Source organism: Diabrotica undecimpunctata, chromosome 3 (assembly GCF_040954645.1).
Source record: "Diabrotica undecimpunctata isolate CICGRU chromosome 3, icDiaUnde3, whole genome shotgun sequence".
NCBI lineage: Eukaryota > Metazoa > Arthropoda > Insecta > Coleoptera > Chrysomelidae > Diabrotica > Diabrotica undecimpunctata.
The window spans coordinates 127014695-127035085 of record NC_092805.1 but is presented as its reverse complement, the minus strand read 5'-3'; the positions used below and the strand labels follow the sequence as shown (position 1 = coordinate 127035085).

General features: G+C 32.8%; 1 protein-coding gene across 2 annotated transcripts in view; it reads left to right on the top strand.

The window, feature by feature from the left end:
- Positions 1–18425, top strand: part of LOC140437390 (leucine-rich repeat-containing protein 40-like) — a 46209-nt gene extending 27784 nt beyond the window's left edge. Inside the window, exons 6-11 of one of the 2 annotated variants that reach the window (XM_072526893.1) lie at positions 1131–1273; positions 4830–5033; positions 6058–6201; positions 7350–7538; positions 10913–11098; positions 17623–18425. In XM_072526893.1, coding sequence (XP_072382994.1) covers positions 1131–1273; positions 4830–5033; positions 6058–6201; positions 7350–7538; positions 10913–11098; positions 17623–17728 — 972 coding nt within the window. In that variant the 3' untranslated portion in view covers positions 17729–18425. Of the gene's footprint in view, positions 1–1130; positions 1274–4829; positions 5034–6057; positions 6202–7349; positions 7539–10912; positions 11099–13322; positions 13437–17622 lie in introns of those variants that run through there. The other variant, XM_072526895.1, reaches the window with a different exon arrangement.
- The last annotated feature ends 1966 nt before the right edge of the window (positions 18426–20391 follow it).

Below are 20391 nucleotides of genomic sequence, written 5' to 3'. Positions count from 1 at the left end.
ATTTAATGAATTAAATTTAGTTTTTTTTTTAATTTGATTTTTTTAATTAAACTGTATTATTATATCATAACTCGTGTTTTATTAGGTAATCTAAGCATAGTTCAGAAATTAAAAAAAAAATACATGTTGTTTCACCTAATTAGGACTATTTAACTAGCGCACTCTAAGAGAACCCTGAAAAGTGATAATAAATTCTTATTTATCTTTCTCAAAAACTATATTAAATTAATACATTTAATTGTTAACAAAGATCTAGCCGGTTAAGATAGTGAAAAATTCGTCTCGCCATATTTCAAAAATAAAAATACCATCTTGTTCTACATTCGGTTTTAATCATCGTATAAAATTTTTTTATTGTAGTATATTTTATTGCATTCATCATGGTATTTTGATTTTTTGAATATTGCGTGGGGAATTTTACTATCAACCGGCTAGATCGAAAATAATTTTTCTTTATTTTGACCATGATGCCTCACTTGTAAAAATCTGAAAAAAATTTGACACTCAACTAATATTATATATATTTTTTGGAGTGGCATTCGAGACAGTTTTTTTAACGAATTTTAAAAATTTCAAAAGCGTTCAAAAATTTGAATTTTCCATCCAAAAATTTTGCAAAAAATACCCTGATGTAGACAATAAAATATCATACAAAATGAATTTTAGTTAACAATAAAATATCATAGTTTCAACCTGATTAGAACCGAAGATATCGTCAACAAACGAAAAAACACGTTTTATTTAAGTTATGTTTGGGTCTAGCGGTCTAAAAAAATTTTTGGTCTGATACTTTTTGATATAGAACAACATGGTATTTTTATTTGGCATTTTTCACTATCTTGACCGACTAGACCCTTTTCGTAATAATATTTCATCTTTAACGCCCTGTACTTGTTTGCAATAAAAATGTTACTAAGATATGCTTGTGTTAATCGACCTATTTTAATCTCTGTTGGTACTACTACTACTATTATCCTGTATATTAAATATATACTATACATATATATATATATATATATATATATATATATATATATATATATATATATATATATATATATATATATATATATATAGTCACAAAGCTTATTAATTAATTCTTCTAGAATACAAGATTTTAATTTTTTTAGGAAATACCTCTTGAATTTTGTGAAAATATGAATCATCTGAAAATACTAGAATTAAGAGATAATCAGATTAAAGCTGTGCCTTCAGAAATTACAAAGTTATCTCATTTAACTAAATTTGACATAACCAACAATGACATTGAGGAGTAAGTATTACAAAAAAACTTGCGAGGAAACATGTTTTATTTATTATAAATTTCGTTTTGCGTTTATCTATCTATTTATTTCAATAACTGTCTTTTCTCCTTTTTGAATTCCATTCTTTATAGTACAAGATCCTACTGCAGGATCACTACATTCATCACGTGTTAATCAAACTCACATATTTACATACATTTAAAATTAGAAGAATACATTTATAATTGGTTGCAAGTCAAAAAGTGGCCGCAAATATTTTTAATTCAATTAATAGTAATTAATATTTCGTTGATTTATTTTTTAAATAAAATACTCTGCTCATGACGTACATGCATGGTTTTTTATATAAAATTAAAGCAATTCTTAATATGTTGATATAAGGTTGCCTGAGAGAAAAAATGGTCGCAAATTAAGGTTGCCAGCTGTTGAAAACGCGACTTATCAGAGGTAAAGTAAAATAAAGTTAGCGCGCAATGACGCTGGATTGACAAGTGGATAATATGTATATTATTATACAGTTGACTCCTTCTATAACGAGAACTGAAATGGCAGACTAATTACTTCGTTATAAGCCGATCTCGTTATATCAGACAACAATAATACTGTGCATACATACGAATATGTAGTTTTCTAAAACATTAACTTTCTATAGTGAAACCATTTGGAGTAATAGAAGATGCAAATAAATATTGTTTGAATGGCGTTTTTGAAAAAAAATTGTTTACTTTTATTGTCAATGAAATACGTTAAAACAAAAAAGAGTTGTTTACTTTTATTGTCAATGATATACGTTAAAACAGAAAATCTGTACTTACATTTTTTTCCAACACATAATGTATAAAGCGTATTTTGAAGGATAACATAAACTATTGCTACTGCAATTGGAAGAAGTCTGTCATTTTTGATTGCTTTAAATTATCCAGTATCATTCTATCTATCATATTACTAAAGATGTGAAAGAGTTGTTTTTATTGTAAAGAAGTTTATTGCGAGCGGCATTTAAGTTTATTGCGGGACAGTTAAAAAGAGTATTTATTTATAACCACAGCACGTAAAAAAACACGTTTTTCGATCTTATTTTCTCTCGTTATAACCAAATTTGTCTCGCTATAGAAGGTTATAGTTCAATAGAAATTTCACGGGACATCTAATGTACCTCGTTATAAGCGAAACCTCGTAATAACCGTGTTCGTTATAGAGGGAGTATACTATATATCTATCGACGCAGTTCGATGTCTTGAAACAGAATGTTTTTTCCGACCGGAGGGATGAATTCAGCCAGATGCCTTCAAAATAAGCCGTAGCCGGGACCCGTCATCAGGTACCTTCGCGACAAGCTGTCGCCGGGATCATTTGCAAAAGACGACAGGGGCGTCGTCAGGCCATTTAGGTTTTAACAATAGCCTGTCTTTTATATGAAGCTCTTCCATAATTGACAGGTTGGTTCTATATTCTGTACAGGACACGTCTAGAATTCTTCTATAGACCCACATTTCGAAGTCTTCGATCTTACTCCTATCGATTTTTTTGAAAGTCCATGTTTTAACTTTGTATGTAGCAATGGGAAAAATAAGGGTATTGGCCAACCTGAGCTTAGTGTATTCCTTGTTATTGTTCGGTCTTTCCATATTTTAATCAATTTAGCTGTTGCAGTTCGGGTCATTGCTAGTTTGCGCTTGAATTCTGAGAAGCAATCACCATTGTTGGTTATCGGGGAGCCCATGTATACAAATCTGAATCTGAAGTCCGAATTCTTCGCTTATCCGGCTTAGCCGTTCAGTGATGGTAAACTAGACAGGATGCCCTGTCTAGTTCCTTTCTTTGTTTTGTACGCATCTGAATATGTTTATCTATTCTGTCTATTTTAACTTAAGCTGAGTTTTTATCATACAGATTTCTTATTAGGTTACCTAGGTGGTTACGTACTCCCATATTTTCTATTATACTCCAGAGAGGATCCCATTTTACTGAATCGAAAGCCTTTGCGTAATCTATGAAATAGAGCAGCATTGATATATTATGTTCTCTCGGTTTTTCTATTATCTGTCTGGTGTTCAGTATCTGCTCCCGCGTTGCTTTGCCTGGTACGAATCCGCATTGTTCTTCGGCTATCTGTGGAAGTAGAAAATTCTTTAGTCATTCATTGATTATATATGTATATAGCAGGATTTTACTTGCTTGAGGAATAAGGGCAATATTTATGTAATAGCTGTAAAGGTTGATTCCCAATTGATATTCCATCGATCCCTGGGGATTTTTGTTTCTTAGTTGGTGGAGAGCCTTCTCTACTTCTGATCGTAAGATTATTGGTTCTGCATCTCTGATTGCATGTTTCTTGTGTTCTGAGACTGATGCACTTTTTGAAGTGTCTTTGTATAATTCTGAGCGGTAATTTTTTCATGTCTGTTCAATGCTCTGTATGTCGGTTTTTACTTCTTCATTATGGTCTTGAATGACTTGAACTCTCGGGCCAAATATTTAACTTTTTTTCATATAGTTCAGACTTTCATGGCGGTTTGCATGTTGCTTCAGGTCTTGACACACGTTATTTATATTGTTGTTTTTATCTCTGGTGCTTCCTTCCCACTTAGCGAGAATTGGCGTAAATTTATCGTCTTTCCGTTTATGTGACAGTACAACGGTGGATCATAATAATTTAATATTTTAATTTTTTATGTATAACCAACATAAACAAATCCACATTGACATAAAACAGAAATTCAAGTTCCAATATGTCTCCCCCTATGGTCTTATTTTCTATATAATTTTATCAATGATCTAATTGAACAGTAGACGACTCAGGGAGGCACCATTCTTTATACATGTTTTATATTCAAGTGGTTCCATCATTTTGTGCTCTAGCTGTGAAATTATTTTGTTATCCTTGTATATGCTTTTTATTTCTTAATGTTGTCTTAATGTTATATAATAAATGCATTAAATCATGTATTTACACTCGGTCAAAAGCTTTATTTAATTCTATTATATTGTACCATACTTTATTCTAAGAATGTCTCTGTTATTTATTACGAAAACTGCATTTGTGTACGATCGACCGGTCCTAAACCTTTTCTGTTCCGCTTCTAGTGTTGTTCTTTGAATAATTGCCTTAGTTAGTATTAGTATCGTTAACTTTAGAGTTGTGTTCAATAAGTTTATTCGAGGGTAGTTATTCGGTTGTCACGATCGTCTTTCTTAAAAAAAAGCATTAAAATTATTGCTGATTCTATTTTATATAGTTATTCTCCATATTAACTTTAAAGTTGTGGAATGTGATTTTTTCATTTCGTGTGTTTCGTTTCTTATGATCTTGTATTCATTGTATGACGCTGTGGTTCTTCATTATCTATATCGTAGTAAATTTTTCTCATCTGTGTTATTTATATTTAGTCCTAGACATATATTACTATTATTAGAATTTTTAAACTTGCATTATTTGCCATTTGTACAATTTTTAATTATTAAAAAATCGTCAAATTTTATTGTTTGTTTGTCTATATATTTTAGGTTAAAAAAATATTTTAGGTTAGTTATTAAAAAAGGTTGTTTGTCTATATATTTTAGGTTACCAAATGCAATAGGACTTATGCCACATCTCCAGTCTTTCAAGATTGATGGTAACAAACTTAAACAAATAAGGCCGGATATCATCCACACTGGTACTAACAGAATCCTTCGACATTTGAGAGAGAAGATCAGCGATGAGGAGTTACAAATCTTATCCATTCCTTCAGATGTATCGTACGATTGTAAAATATATCCTGACCGGTAAATAATTTATTTGAAATTCACTACCAATATTTTTACAACTTTTAAAAAAACCAGTGAATATATTTACCACAACACAACAACACATATCTCTCTAGCATGGTATATCCCATAGTAAGAGTAAGAAGAAGTGAGAGTCCCTCTCTCTCTCTCTCTCTCTCTCTATATATATATATATATATATATATATATATATATATATATATATATATATATATATATATATATATGTATATATAGAGAGAGAGAGAAAGAGAGAGAGAGATATTCCGAATTAAAAGATACATGGTGATTTAATAAATGATACATCGTTTTAAATAATTTGAATACGGGAAAATATACAGCTTTTTTCAATGTACTGAATATTGAGTTATTTTTCTTAAAATGTGTCTGTGTAATTTAAGAGGAAACTGGTTAGATTTGTGGTAAAATGTACCAAGGAATAAAAATCGGTCGAAAATTAAGCATTTTCGATAGATACACTGCCGAATCGATAAAACTGGCATCGTAGTGTACAGTACTGTGAGACAAGTAGCGCCATCCCTTACCGGGTAATGCATAATACTCTCCCTAATTGTATAATTAATCCCCTTTTGGTATATTCTATTTGGTATTTACTCTACTGGTTTAATAATGGAAACAAAAAATGCTATTTTGCTATTAAATTTGAATTTTTACTCGTTGTAGAACATGACATTTTCGTTTGATTAGTTATACTGTTAATTATATGGCGTTTTACAACGGCATACCCGATTTAAGTTATTTTTAAATGAAACAGTTTATTTTAGTTTAAATTAAATAGCCAATGCGCCAAAACTGACTAGAAACTAGAGTGTAGTCCGCATCCTCACTTTTAGCCCTTCATGGTGTAAGATTTTTATCAGTAACTATTCATTACCTGTTGAGTAATTATTCTGCAATATATTGCTGATAATACTGACTATCTAGGAACCTTTTTATCGTGCTTGATCGGTGTAGATAAAATAATTTTCAGATAATTAAGAATTGATTTTTTTTTGCTCAGGTATACGATGAGAAATGGAAACATTTTAAATTTGGCCTTGAAAAATATTTCTGATGTTCCCGAAGAATGTTTTATGGAAGCGAAAGAAGCCAATGTTAGTAATGTCGATTTGTGTAAAAATAAATTTGTAGACATTCCACAAGGGTAAGTTTGCTTAATGTTACTTTGAAAACGGATAGTTTTTATCTCTACCCGAATGATCTATATTATCCTATACGGTCAGCAGGGTTCTAGTCAGAGCTCGTTCTATTTCCGAGGCGTTCAACACCTTGGGATTGTGGCTTAAAGCTACAACCTTCCTTAACGGTATCTCCATCTCGCTTGGTAGGACGAATGTCGTACCTACGACATCCGATAGGCCAAAACTGGGCACCACCAAAAAACATGTCCTATGGTTAAGTAGGAGGAATTGGAGTATCAAATTGATATCAAATTCTGATCTTTCTGTGCTTGTTATAGTTGATTACAGATGATGTCTCGGACCTGCTGTTAACTTGTTAGTCTTGGTTTATTCTTACTGGAAATTTCTTTTTTCGGTATTGTTAATAAGATCTTGCTGCGTTCTATTGATGTGTTTACTATACAATTTGCTTAATTTAGTAGAAAGAAGGATTGCTTCCTTGATTTTCCTCTTCTTACTATCTGTTTATTTTTCATATCTGAGATGTAAGATTCACGGTCAATTCTCCTAAAACTTGGTGATTCTTAGTTGTTAAAAATGTTGCTGTAATGGATTTATTTCATATCTTTTTAGCTTTTCTGATAAGTCTTTTACATATAGTATTGTTTTTCTTTTCAATTTCCTTCTTGTGAGTGGTTCAGAATATTTTTGATGTTTTGTTGTTTCCTTTCTTCGATCTTGTGGAATTTCTTATTTATAAATGATAATAAATATTGTTTTTTTTTATTAAAATCAGTATTAAGAGTTTTTCTTTCAAAAGGTAAATAGTGATTTGATGATTTCCTTTTTAATATTTATGTTGTGATTTGAATAATAATTTAAATATAATATATTTGTTGGAGTTAGACTTTAGTTACATATCCTATATCCCTCTTTGTGATTAATACATCCAGAAACTAGTGTAGTGAGTTGTTGTTTTCCTTATTCGCAGTTAATTGGATCGATTCTTCTTTCCTGTTGATCTATCAAAATTTCCATTATAGTAATTGCGGTTTAATTCCGTCCAAACAAAATTCCTTATTATTCTCCACATCCCAATATGTTTAAATTAACTGACAAATGATTATTGAACCGTTTGCTGTATTTATATATCGGTATTTGACTATTTTAGGTTAAAATTACTATCAAACACTTTAACCGAACTCAACATGTCCTGTAATCGGATAAACAACGTACCTGAATTCCTTATGGATCTTACCAAATTGAAATTCTGCGATTTGAGTAAAAACCAATTGGAGGATTTGCCAGATTCTTTATCTAGTCTTGTATATATAAGAGAATTAATTTTAAGTAACAATAGGTAAGTTATTATAATATAATTATGTATACTAAACTCGTAGAGGTAACTAACGCAGCACTTAAATTGCAGCCTGTAAATGGATTTAACTAAATTATAATCAGCATAAAACAAGTAACAGAATAATTGCCTCTCAAATGTGGTGGTATCGCATAGTGCTGTAGATCCCATGAACGCATTAAAGTTGCCAAAGCAAACATTTTGCAAAAAGTAGATGAAGACCAGAAACTGCTGTGTAAGCAGATCATACAAAATGTTGAACAGTAGCATATTTTAGTGTCATACAATGAAAAAAGAAAAGCATTACATTTTTCAGGTTATAATGTAAAAAAATTACAAAGAAGAGGGGAACTGAGTAGATCACGGTGGACGACAAACCTCGTGGCTTAAAGTATAAAATAAAAAATCTTGGGAACTGCCGTCGTATGCATATCGACCATATTAATAACGATTTGAAGTTGAAATCGAAACGTTAAATGTGTTTTAGAGTCTAGAATACGTCTATGTATTTAACTATGTTTTTATACTGCCACTGGCCGTATAAAAGACCGAGCAGAAACCCACTCGAGGCATTCTTGTGTGTTGAACGAAGAATAACTAACTACCTACTACCTGCTGGAACAAGTGCGCTGAACGTGTTCTATTCTATCGGTTTAGTTAGTTGGACGAAACTGATACTTCCTCCTATCGGTAACTATATTCGCTGAATGGAACTTCCTATACCGTCTGATCTGTTGAATCAGACATTCCTTCCCGTAGAAATTCATTTTGCTCTGAGAAATGAATGCAACTCTTGATTAATTTCCCCGTCGTCGACTTATTATTCACGGGTCAAATATCGTCACAGCATCCTTTTAAGGTCTACGAAAGCCGAACATGTACATGTAGAATTTGTATAAAATTGGAATAACAAAATGATTTTTATGTTTTCTAGATCGAAATAAATGTCTTAAAAACGAATTCTGTCTCCGACTGTTATTTGCGACCCAAGATCTTCACAATTATAAAATAGCTTCAGAACAATATTCAGTCCTGATGCGATTGGGTGTATATCAGGTTTTTCACGTAAGTTAAACCCACGTTCCCTTTGGTTGTAAGCCTTTCTCTTTCTGTATTCGTTCAACCCGATGGAGGTGTTGCGGTAAAATGTCTCTTAGTCCTGAAAACCATTATATTGGAGTGAATTTAATTACTTCCTCAATCGACCTTTTATAAATGAACTCTATTAAGCCATTTTGTTGCGCAATACTGAGCAGCAGAAAATACGAAAGCCGTGTCTGAAGACCTGAATGAGGATGCTGATGCTCTTCAATACCGAGGATGCCAATCTCGACCCACAGAGTTTCTGGATTATATTGTTTCTGGTCTAACTATTTTAAATATTTATTATGGTTAAGTAGCGTATTTTAAAAATAGACGTTGAGTCGGTCTGTAATTTATGTAAAGACAAATTATTTATCAATATTACTGTGAATATACTAGGAACAGTTCTTAAGAATTCATATAACGTTCGTTTCCACCGATATCGTACACTGACATTTAATATACAGTACGTAAATCTTTCAGCTGGACATAGGTAATATACATTGAGGTGAGTGTAGCAACTGCGCTTTCTCGAGCTCACTGCTGTCGTCAATGCCGCAGACGTTTTAACTTTTATTATTAATTAAGACTGTTACGTGTACATCGAGGGTGTTAATTCTGCTTCGTAAATCTACGGAAATAATTTAAAGTTATTGCAATGCAATTAAAAAACCTTTAAAAAATTTATTGTGGGCTATGCCCACCGAAAAACGAAAAAGTATTACTCTAAAAGTAGTTAAACACAAATAAATAATTAATTTAAAGAAATTGAAAATATACCATCTTCTTTTACAAGACAATAACCTAGACTAGCATAAAATGCTTGTCTTACGTTTGCAAGCTGTTGTGGCGTAATCGTAGCACAAGCATTTCTTATTTATTTTCTAAATCAACTACATTATGTGCCCTCTCGAGGTCGTTGCCATAGATGGTGGATTTAATGTGTCCCCAGAAAAAGAAATCCATGGGAGCCAAATCGGGAGATCTCGTAGGCCATTTAATTTGGCCTATTTAGCTTATAATTCGATCCTGAAAAAATGTGTTAAAATAATTTCTGACGATACGCGCATTATGAACGGAACAGCCATCCTGTTGGTACCAAACATCTTACGTACATCTGGGAGATTCTGAATAGCTGAATTCAGAACTCCTTCAATGAAAAATAGACCAATTACAAGGTCACCTAAAATGCCGGTACACACATTAAGTTTTTGAGGGCGTTGGGTCCGATGTACAATACTTTTATATTCATTTTCCTGAGACCAATACCGCGTTCTGGAAGAAATATGATGACCCCGTACTGGTATTTTTTTGAAGGATATTTTTTATAAAATTATCATTTTCTTGAGATTTATTCCTTGCAGCTTCACAAAACTTCATTCTACTAAATTGATCTCCGGAAATAACTCCTAAATTTTCGAATATTTGAAACTCTTGAAGCCATATCTTTTTAAAACTTTATTAACTGTGGTATGCGGGACCTCCAACTCGCCGGCGACACTTCTAGTGGTTCTGGAGTTATCCACCTCAATGATAGCACAAATATTTTCATCTCTACTTTTGATTTCCTGCTCTTTCGAGGACATCTCTTTTCTTTCGTGACATTTTGTACAATCTTGTAAACAATAATGTGTTTCGAAAGTATTATCAAGGCAATTCTTTTTCAGAATATGTAGATCTATATTCTGAAAAAGAATTGCCTTGATAATACTATTTAATTATTTGAACCTTTTTTGGAAAAGTGTAAATAAACATTTTAAAATAATACTCTTCGCTTCACGATTCAAATTGAAAATAAATGCGTACAGCTAACAGATTCTAAAGGTGTCGATTATCGAGTTATCGAGGACATTGCTTAGTGTGATAGGATATTGGCATAGACTCGAGAAAGCGCAGTTGCCACACTTACCTCAATGTATATTACATATGTCCAGCTAAAAGATTTACAGTGTATTAAAAGTTATTAACCTCCTAGCTGTAACATATCTACTTAGTTGTCCAAATGCAATTAAGGTCTTGATGGGTCCCTAGACAAAAAGCGAATTATCTGGTCTGTATCCCATCTGATGCGTTATTAATTTTTATCTTTTGTTACTTTAGTGCTCTTTTTTTTCTCTCTCTTCCTTTTAATGAAATTGTTAAGTCCGGCTAAGTGACTATAGCCCATTCAAAAAAAAAATGTAATCAATTTTTTTTTAATATTTCTTGTGCCTAATTTATATTAATTTGTATTTACTTTTTTATTTCTTCTATAAATAATCAGAAGTATTAGTGACATATTGCTGATTTTTTAGGTTTAAGAAAATACCAAATTGTATATTTCAAATGGTGGGTATTGAAGTACTTCTTATGAATGATAACAATATTGACGAAATTCCGATTGATAACTTAAAAATGTTAACAAGAATTGCCACTTTGGACCTAAGTAACAACAGTATTAATTACGTTCCTCCGGAGCTGGGAAATATTAAACAATTAAGGTAATAATCTTAACTTATACTTTTATATACTTCGCTTATTTGAAAGTCCGACTAGGCAGTTGCTGCAATGGAATGTCATTATATTTTCGACAATTTCTACTTGTGTTGTCATCATTATCACTGACTGCTAACAGCTTATAAAGAGTCATAGTCTTCACTTAGGGTTTCCAGACATTTTTTACGTGGCGTAAAAAAGGCCACAGTCCATATACTTAATCCTTAGAACCTTTACATTTCATGTTTTCCATACATTTGTTTGTGTCGCTCAAGGTGAGGACATAATTTCGATATACTTTCCAGTTCTCATTACTATCTTCGCCCATTTTTTCTCTCCTTTGTTTGCCTTTCTCATTCTTTTATTCTTAACGTCTTGAACCATATCGAACCATATTCTTTTTGGTCTTTTCCTCTGTAGCTTCTCGTTTAATACTTTTTGTGCACTTCTACTATTATGAACTGTGTGCTTTTTATACGCTTTATCCAACTTAGTAGCTTACTTCGCTGTATGGTTGATGATTTATTCTACTCTTTCTTTTCCATCTGTAATTTTTTCTTCTTAGTTTCTTGTCATATATATAATGGACAGGGCCATGGTCATATGTATAATGGACAGGGCTAAATTTTGAACAGCTAATAAGAACAGCTGAAGATAGAGAAGATTTTAAAATTGTAGTAGCCAACCTCCATTGAGGAGAGGGCACTTTAAGAAGAAGAAGTTTCTTGTCCGAGTTCATGTCCAGTAATTTAGATTTAGTTTCGTTGTTGCGGGAGTAGAAACATTTGTTTCCCAGTATATTTAATTCTTTCTGCTGCCTCAATATTTAAACCTCAATACCAACCCAAGGTATTTAAATCAACTCTTTCAAAAACTAAAACCTCTCTCTTTTAAAACCTTATTTAGCGCCGCATATTTGAAATAACTAACCATCTCTTCTAAATCTACAACTTTTTAAAATTGTTCCTCCTGTATTTATTGCTGTCTTTCTAATAACTTAAAAGTTCCAAAGTAAGATTGAAGAGTGTTTTTTAGAGCGCATCTCCTTGCGTGAATCCATCTTTATTGCGATTTTTTTAAGAAAATTAACTAATTTCGAAGTTATTCTGAAATCTTGTATTATATATATATATATATATATATATATATATATATATATATATATATATATATATATATATATATATATATATATATATATATATATATATATATATATATATATATATATATATATATATATAAGCGGGGATCCTACAGCTTCTGCCTCTTCCTGCATTTCGATCGCCATCTTTTTCTATCTCTCCAGGTGTCTTCATCAATAGCTCTGTCTTTCATGGTTTCCATAACACCTTGTATCCAAGACTTGGCTGGTCTTCCTCGTTTCCTTCTATTACTTGGATTGTATTCCATAGCTCTTTTTGGCCATCTGTTGTCGTCCATCCTCTGTACGTGTCCATACCATATTAACTGTCTAGTTTCTATTCTTTCAGAAGTTGTATGTACTCTATCTGTTTTTCTTCTAATTTCAGAATTAGGTATACGTTTTACTCTTGATATACGGCAAGCTCTTCTTAGGTAGTCCATTTCAACCGTGTTAACTTTTTTCTTTCCTTTTACTGTCATTTGCCAACATTCTGCTCCATATGTAAGAATGGGCTCTACAATTACTTTGTAGATAGTCATTTTAGTTCTCATGGTAGCTTTGTTGGACCAAAGTATCGAATTCAGAATTTGAACACTCTTCCTGCCTTGTTGCACTCTATAGTCTATATCTCGTTCCGTTGTTCCTTTACTGCAGATAATACTTCCCAAATATTTGTATTCGTAGCACCTTTTCATTTGTCTAATTTCCAAATCCGGGTCTTCGTCTTCACTGCCTTTTCGCATATATTCTGTTTTAGACATATTCATACTCATCCCCCATTTTTCGTATTCATCTTTGAGCTTTCTAAGCATATAATCTGCATCTTCTTCACAGCTTGCAATTAGTACTTGATCATCTGCAAAGAACAGCGTTGTCAGATAATGGTTGTTAAGCTTCAACCCCATTCCCGCACATTTTTGTCTCCACTGGTGCAGTGCTTCTTGGATATATATTTTGAATAGGGTGGGGGAAAGACAACATCCTTGTCTCAAGCCTTTCGTTACTGTAAATACCCTTGAGAAAGTATTTCCTATTTTTACAGTGCTTTGAGGACATTTATAGATGTTCAGTATTGCTTTTAGATATGTTTTACTAAGGTCCGTTTTCGTCAAGACACTAAATAAGAGTTTTAAAGGAACTGTATCATAAGCCTTCTCCAGATCTATAAATACCAGATGCGTAGGGGTAAATCTTGTATTACCGTGTATAATTTGGTCCTAATTACGTAGTCATTTATTTTACGTATTATATAGAAGTAAATTTTATTTTGTTTGTTATTTATTTGAATAAATTTTTATTAAAATTAAACTTGCGTTTTACTGAGTCTGGTGTTTAATAGAACTACTTGTCACAATGGTTCTTTGAAAAATACAGAGGTGCTATAAGTATCTCTTTGTCTTACTACAAATATGGTCTGTAGTGTACCTCCATTTTCTGAATCTTCACTGATATTCCCATACTTTTCGTTTTCATACAGTTTCCATTGGTCGCGGTCATTCAGAAGGTACTCTTCTATTCTTCTCGCTTTTATTTCCTTGTCGATTCCTTCTCTCTAATTTAATCTCGGTCTGTCCTTCTTTCGCCTTCCCTGCAGTGTCCAGTTTAATACTTTTTTGGGATTCTGCTGTCATCCATTCTTTGTACGTACCCGTACCATCTTAGTTGGTTGATTCTGATGTCCTCTGTTATTCTATGTTTAACGCCCATGATTTCTTGAATTTTATCGTTCCTTACTGTGTCTAATCTTCATTAACCGGTCGCTCTCCTCCAATAATCAATTTCTGTTGCTTCCAAATTCTTTACGACTTTCTCTTTCAGTGGCCATATTTCGCTTCCGTATCTAACAATACTTTTGACAATGCTATTCTGTATTTATTTTCTCTCAAAATTGTTTTATCCCACAGTATGCTGTTCAATTGCCTAATGACTTATCTTTTCTTGTTATTTCAGTGTTTAATCTAATCATCCGAATTTCCGTCGTTGGTTGTGTGTATGCGTAGATATTTATACATTTTACGGTGATTTATTTGTTTGTGTTGCTCTTCCATAATTAGATTTTGTTGTTCTCGTCCTATACACATGTATTCTGGTTTTTTGACATTTACATCTAAGCCCCATTTCTGATATTCCTGAATAAGTTTGTGTGTCATATTTGGTCGTCTATAAAGCATAGTGTGTACCATGTGGTGTTGTTTAGAGTGATTCCCATTCTTCTTCTTCTTTTGGTGCCTATTCGTTTCGAATATTGGCGATCATTCTGGCTATAATTATTTTATTAACTGATGCTTTAAATAGATTAGTTGTTGTTGTGGAGAACCATTTCCTCAGTATTTTTAACCATGATACTCTTCTTCTCCTAATGCCTCGCTTTCCGAATACGTTGCCTTGAAGGATTATTTTCAGTAATCTGTATTTAGTGTCGTTTCTCATTATCTGTCCTAGATATTCTACCTTTGTCCTTTTAATCGTATACATCACTTCTCTTTCTTTCCCCATTCTTCGTAGTAGTCTCGTTGGTTATCTTGTCCGTCCATGATATCCTTATAATAATTCTTCTGTATAGCCACATCTCGAAGGCTTGCAAGTTTTTTCTCCATCGCTTCAGTGAGTGTCCAGGATTCAACTCTGTAGTATAATATCGAGAAGATATAACATTGTAGGAGCCTTACTTTTATATCCAGATTAAGGTTGTGGCTTTTAAAGAGTTTGGCCATGTTGTTGAATGCACTCCTAGCCTTCTCGATTCTACATTTTACTTCTTGTGTGTGTGATCCGTATTATGCAGTAGAAGTCTGTCGTTGACCACACGTCTAAGAGTATTGAAGTGCTACGTCTGGTCCACTTTGTTCTATGGATGTGAAACCTGGACAACAAAAATAAAAAGTTAGAAGCGTTTGAGTTATGGTGTTACCGTCGCATGCTCAGAATCCCGTGGACAGCACACATATCTAACGAACGCGTGCTAGAGACCGTGCACAAAGAGCGAGAATTGATCAACATCATCAAAATGAGAAAGGTCCAATACTTCGGTCATATAATGAGAGGACCTAAATATCGCTTACTCCGGTTAATCATTCAGGGCAAAATCGAAGGAAAACGTTGGGTCGGAAGAAAACAACTGTCCTGGCTGCGTAACATCAGACAATGGACAGGTCGAACGGTCGAGGAACTGTTTCATCTAGCTGCCGACCGAGAATCATTTCATCAGCTTGTCAATATGACGATAGCCAACGCTTGAATGCAAGCACGGCACACAAAGAAAAAGAAAGAAGAAGAAGTGTGCGATCCCATTGTTCGTTAACTATTTTTCCAAGATAGGTAAACTGTTTTACTTCCATGTGATTCCCATGACACTAAATTTTCTTTTCCACGTCTTCAGTGCTTGCTCCAAGTAGATCTTAAACAAAATCGGGGACAGACAACATCCTTGTTTGAGTCCTTTGTCTACCACAAACCTTTTGGGTATCTCTTGGCCTATCTTTATTTTGCTCGTGTTGTTTTTATAGAATTCTTGCACTGCCTTGATTAAAGTTAGTAGTTGGTAGTTGTCACATATGTCTTTAGCTCCTTTTTTATGTATGATTGATATGACCGATGTTCTCCATTCTCCATTTATACATTTTTGATACGTGCTGGTTAGCTGCCTGTATAGTTAGTCAGTTCCGTATTTTAGTAGTTCGGGTGGTTCATTATCTGGACCTGATGATTTTCCGTTTTTCGACATTTGACATACTTGTGTTACTTGTCTACTGTCAATCCGGGGATGCTATTGTATTTACTTATACATAAGAGTATGTTTGTGGTGTTTGTAGATTATCTGCCCTTTCCTCCGTCAGTAGTTTTACAAAGTATTCGTCCCATTCACGTAGGCTATTAGGAGAGATGATATATTTAGTCTTTTCTTTTCAAAGAGAATTAAGTACTTCCCAGCTTTCGGTACTTCTGCTACCTCTCATACAAGTGTTAATTCTGGAGCAGTTTTTCTCCCATCATTCATTTTTCTTTTAGGTTATTGCCCTTCGTGCCTCTCTTTGAGCTGTTTAGTATTTGTGTTTACTTTAATCCGTTTTTATGTTCAAAAATGTGTTGAATTTATCACGTTTGATTTTTATTTTCTCTTCGAGTTCTTCATCCCACTAATAGGGCTTTCTTTATTCTGTCATTTCATACTTGCCCAACACTTTTTCTGCTGCACTTTTTAAACATTATTTTATATAAATGTATTGGTCCTCTACACTATCAAAGTTTTCACCTATGAGTTTTCATCTAATTGTTTTTTGTACATTATTCTTAAACATTCATTGTTAAAGATTTCCAAGTTGTACTTAATTTCCAGAGTTGTTTTTTTTGCTCCTGCGCATCTTCTTTTTTCTTGGCTAGTCGAAGGGGAATTATTTTAGCTTTGACCAAGTGGTGATCAATTCCACATGTGCTTTGTCTATTTTTTTTTATTAAAAATCAGATATATTTAGCATACCTTCTATCTTGCTGTGTATTTTTTGGCTTGCGTTTGGAGCGATATTCCTCTATAAGTTATTGCATTTTAGCGTGTTCCTCTCTTCTTATATATCACTGCTCTCGTCCATTGTTCTGGTATTCTATATACAAATTATTTTTTCGATATCGATATTTTTTTCACGCTTCTCTGACCTCTGGTATTTATTTCTGCTGTCATCTTATCACATCTTGAGGCTTTGGTTTTTTTCACTTTCGTAAATAGTTCGTGTATTTCTCGTCAGCATTCTCTTTTCATTCAAGTATGTGTTCTTCTTTCCCGGCGTGTTTGTCGTGCTTATTCAGCAGTTGTCTGTACGAGCGATAACTCTTCGATCACACAAGGAAGACAGACATTGAATTTAAGGCCAATACGTTAGTCACCAAAGTTAAAGATAACTCCAGATACATATGACATAAATATCCGTAGTGTCAAATTTGGAATCAAAATAATTTTCGAAAATACACATATATACCATTGCTAATATATCTATCATATACATTTCTACAGATTAAAACAAGTTCTTCTTGTAGTGCTATCTTCTTCGGATATTGGCGACCATCATGGCAATCTGTACTTTCTACACTGCTGCTCTGAAAAGATTTGTCTTCGCCTTTCTGGGCCTCGGTTTCCTTCTACTTTCATTGTAAAATTAGTTGCAGCAATCCATATCTTTCGCTGTTCCTTATGATGTGGTCGATGTATTCGATTTTGGCTGTTTTTACCGTCGTTAACAGGTTTTTCTTAAAAAAGTTGATTCGCACTTAATTCGATATTGTCTTGTACCTGTTTTTATTATTCTATAAATATATTATAATAAAATTCTTTTAGCTCTATTTATCCCGGTGTAATACTGGCAAACTTAATTTTTTTAAATTTAATTTCAGATCTTTAGAATTAAAAGGAAACCCTTTTAGACAACCGAGATACGCAATATTAGAACAGGGAACAGAATCGATCCTATCGTATTTAAGAGATAAAATTCCAACGTAAAGCATGGATTTTAGAATTATTATTATCTTACGTAAAAATGAGTTAATTTACAATTGCGATGTGGCTTATTTCTTTATGGTTATATGGTATTATGGCCACCATTGAATGAATTTCCGGTACGTCCAACTGTAAGGTTTAGTACACTTCCCGTCATATAAAACTGGTACACTTTTTTTTCCCAATGTAAACCTGTGTTCAGACTGGACACAATGGTTCGTGAATCAATTCGTTGTTGCCATCACAGATAACGGAATTTCAGTAAATTTAAATAAAACGTAAGACGTAAAAAATAACATTCAAAAATGTATAAAGTCTTTAGATAGGTATTATTTTTATTATTAACAACAGAAAACCGTATCTAATAAATAAAAACCAGAGAGAGGATTGAGTTAATGTCCAAAATGTTGAACGATATTTAAACTTAGGGTATTGGCACAGAGAACATTGGAATGCATCTACTGTAATTTTATACTTCAATTACTTACAGAACACAAACTGTTGACTGTATGTTATGTCAATAAGTTTAGTAACAGGCAAACTACATAAATCAACTTAAACGATAAATATGAAAAACTAACATTATACTTTATCCTACGTAGATTATAAACTATAAAATATCCGTGGCGAAAAATGCTTTTCAAAACGTGACAGTATTACATTACAAGCCAATATCGCACTGTTATGTTCCTTATGGAGATTGAATCTACACCCTAATTGTAATCCGTTTTTATCTATAAATAGACTATTACTTTTTTTATATTATTATGTATAAAATGTAAACAAAAACATTTACCTACCCATTGAGATGCATATTTTTTTCAAAATTAAGCAGAGTAAGATATCATCGTCTGTCTTAAAAAATCCTCTTGTAACTGAAAAATGTTGGTTTAGTATCTATAGATGTTATCAGTGCATGAAAACTTCCCGAACATATCCGAACGATTAAACATAAAAAATATTGCTTGCCATCGGTCAGATTTGACAAGTTTGTCAAAGTGAATTTTTAAAGATGCCGTCAGTTAAGTCAGTTTGATAAAACGAGAATAATTTTAAAAATAGAAGATGGTTGGTCTATTCGACAACTGGCTCAAGAGTTAAATAGAAGCAAAACCACAATCCACAACATTAAAAAAATGGGAAAACGAGCAGACTTTGGATAGAAGGTGAGGGAGTGGGAGACCACTTATTACTACAGCCCAACAAGATGAAACATTAACTAATTATTTAAGAGCGTATTCCTTCCATACGGCAAGGCAAGCAAAAGTTAACACAAACTTTAATGCTTCTATAACTACAGCATTAAGGAGAATTAGAAGAACAGATTTAAAAAATTGTGCAGCCGCCCGAAAATACAAATTTAGCGAGAAACATAAACAAAGTAGACTCCTATTTGCTTTAAATTACGTTTTAAACGATCCAGTCAATTTTTGGGACAGTGTAATTTTTACTGATAAAAAAGTATTCCAGTCTCATTATGATGGCCATATTAGGATTTATAGACCGCCTCGAAATAGGTTTAACGAAAACTATATTTTATCAAGTGATAAGTCCGGACGGTTCTCTGTAAATGTTTGAATTTGGATGTATAGAGGAGGTTTAGGAATATGTTGGAGAATTGAAGGACGATTCAATACTGAAACCTATTTACATATATTAGATAATGTGATGTTGCCATCGGTTATAGAAATTTTCCCCAACAATAATTTTATTTTCCAGCATGACAACTGTTTAATCCACACAGCCCACCGTGTACGGGATTACCTTATGGAAAATAGCATTGAAGTTCTTCCATGGCCCTCTAAAAATCCAGATATTAATCCAATAGAGAACGTTTGGGGACTTATGATCAACAAAATACAAAAATTAAATGTAGTTCCCCAAAACAGGGATCATTTATGGACCATCATTGAAGAAACCTGGGAAAGCTTGGCCGAAGATGAAAATTTGTCACTAAATTTTATAAACTCAGTTCCCAGAAGATTACAAGAAGTGATTAATAATAATGAAGCTATGACAAAATATTAACTTTTCGAATTGTAATACATATATTTAAATTCCACACTTGTTCACTGCAAAAATTATTCACTTTTTATTAATTTCAAATTAAATTTTAAATTTTTCCAGTGGGTTTTATTTACTGTAGTATTCCACAACTCAATACAGTTTTGTGCTGCTACACTTTACGAGAAACCAATCACACCTCTCGATTTGAAATTAAACAATAATTTAAAATCATGTCTAGATTTATTATCTATCATTATTTTTGAATTGAAATATTTTCATAAATTATAATAAAACACCAATCAATGTATGGGTACTGAGATAATGGAAAATTTCAAAATTAATAGAATTTTTTAAGATGTATGTTTAAATAAATGTTTAAATATAAATGTGACTGACTGATCGAGAATGCTTTTAGCTGGTTTGATATCATATTTTCGTTGAACTGGCAACGCTGCCTTCCAAATTAGAATGACACATGTGAAAAGCTCAACTTACACAACTTGAAAAACACGATTTTCGGTTATAAGAGTTGTACCAGTTTTTTATGACGCGAACGGTACGATACCTCGAAGAGTATAAATGTCTCAATCAGTCGGGCAACTTCCGCTTTGTCTTTGGTAGTGTATGTCGCAGTTACAGATAAAACGTCCGGAAGAAAC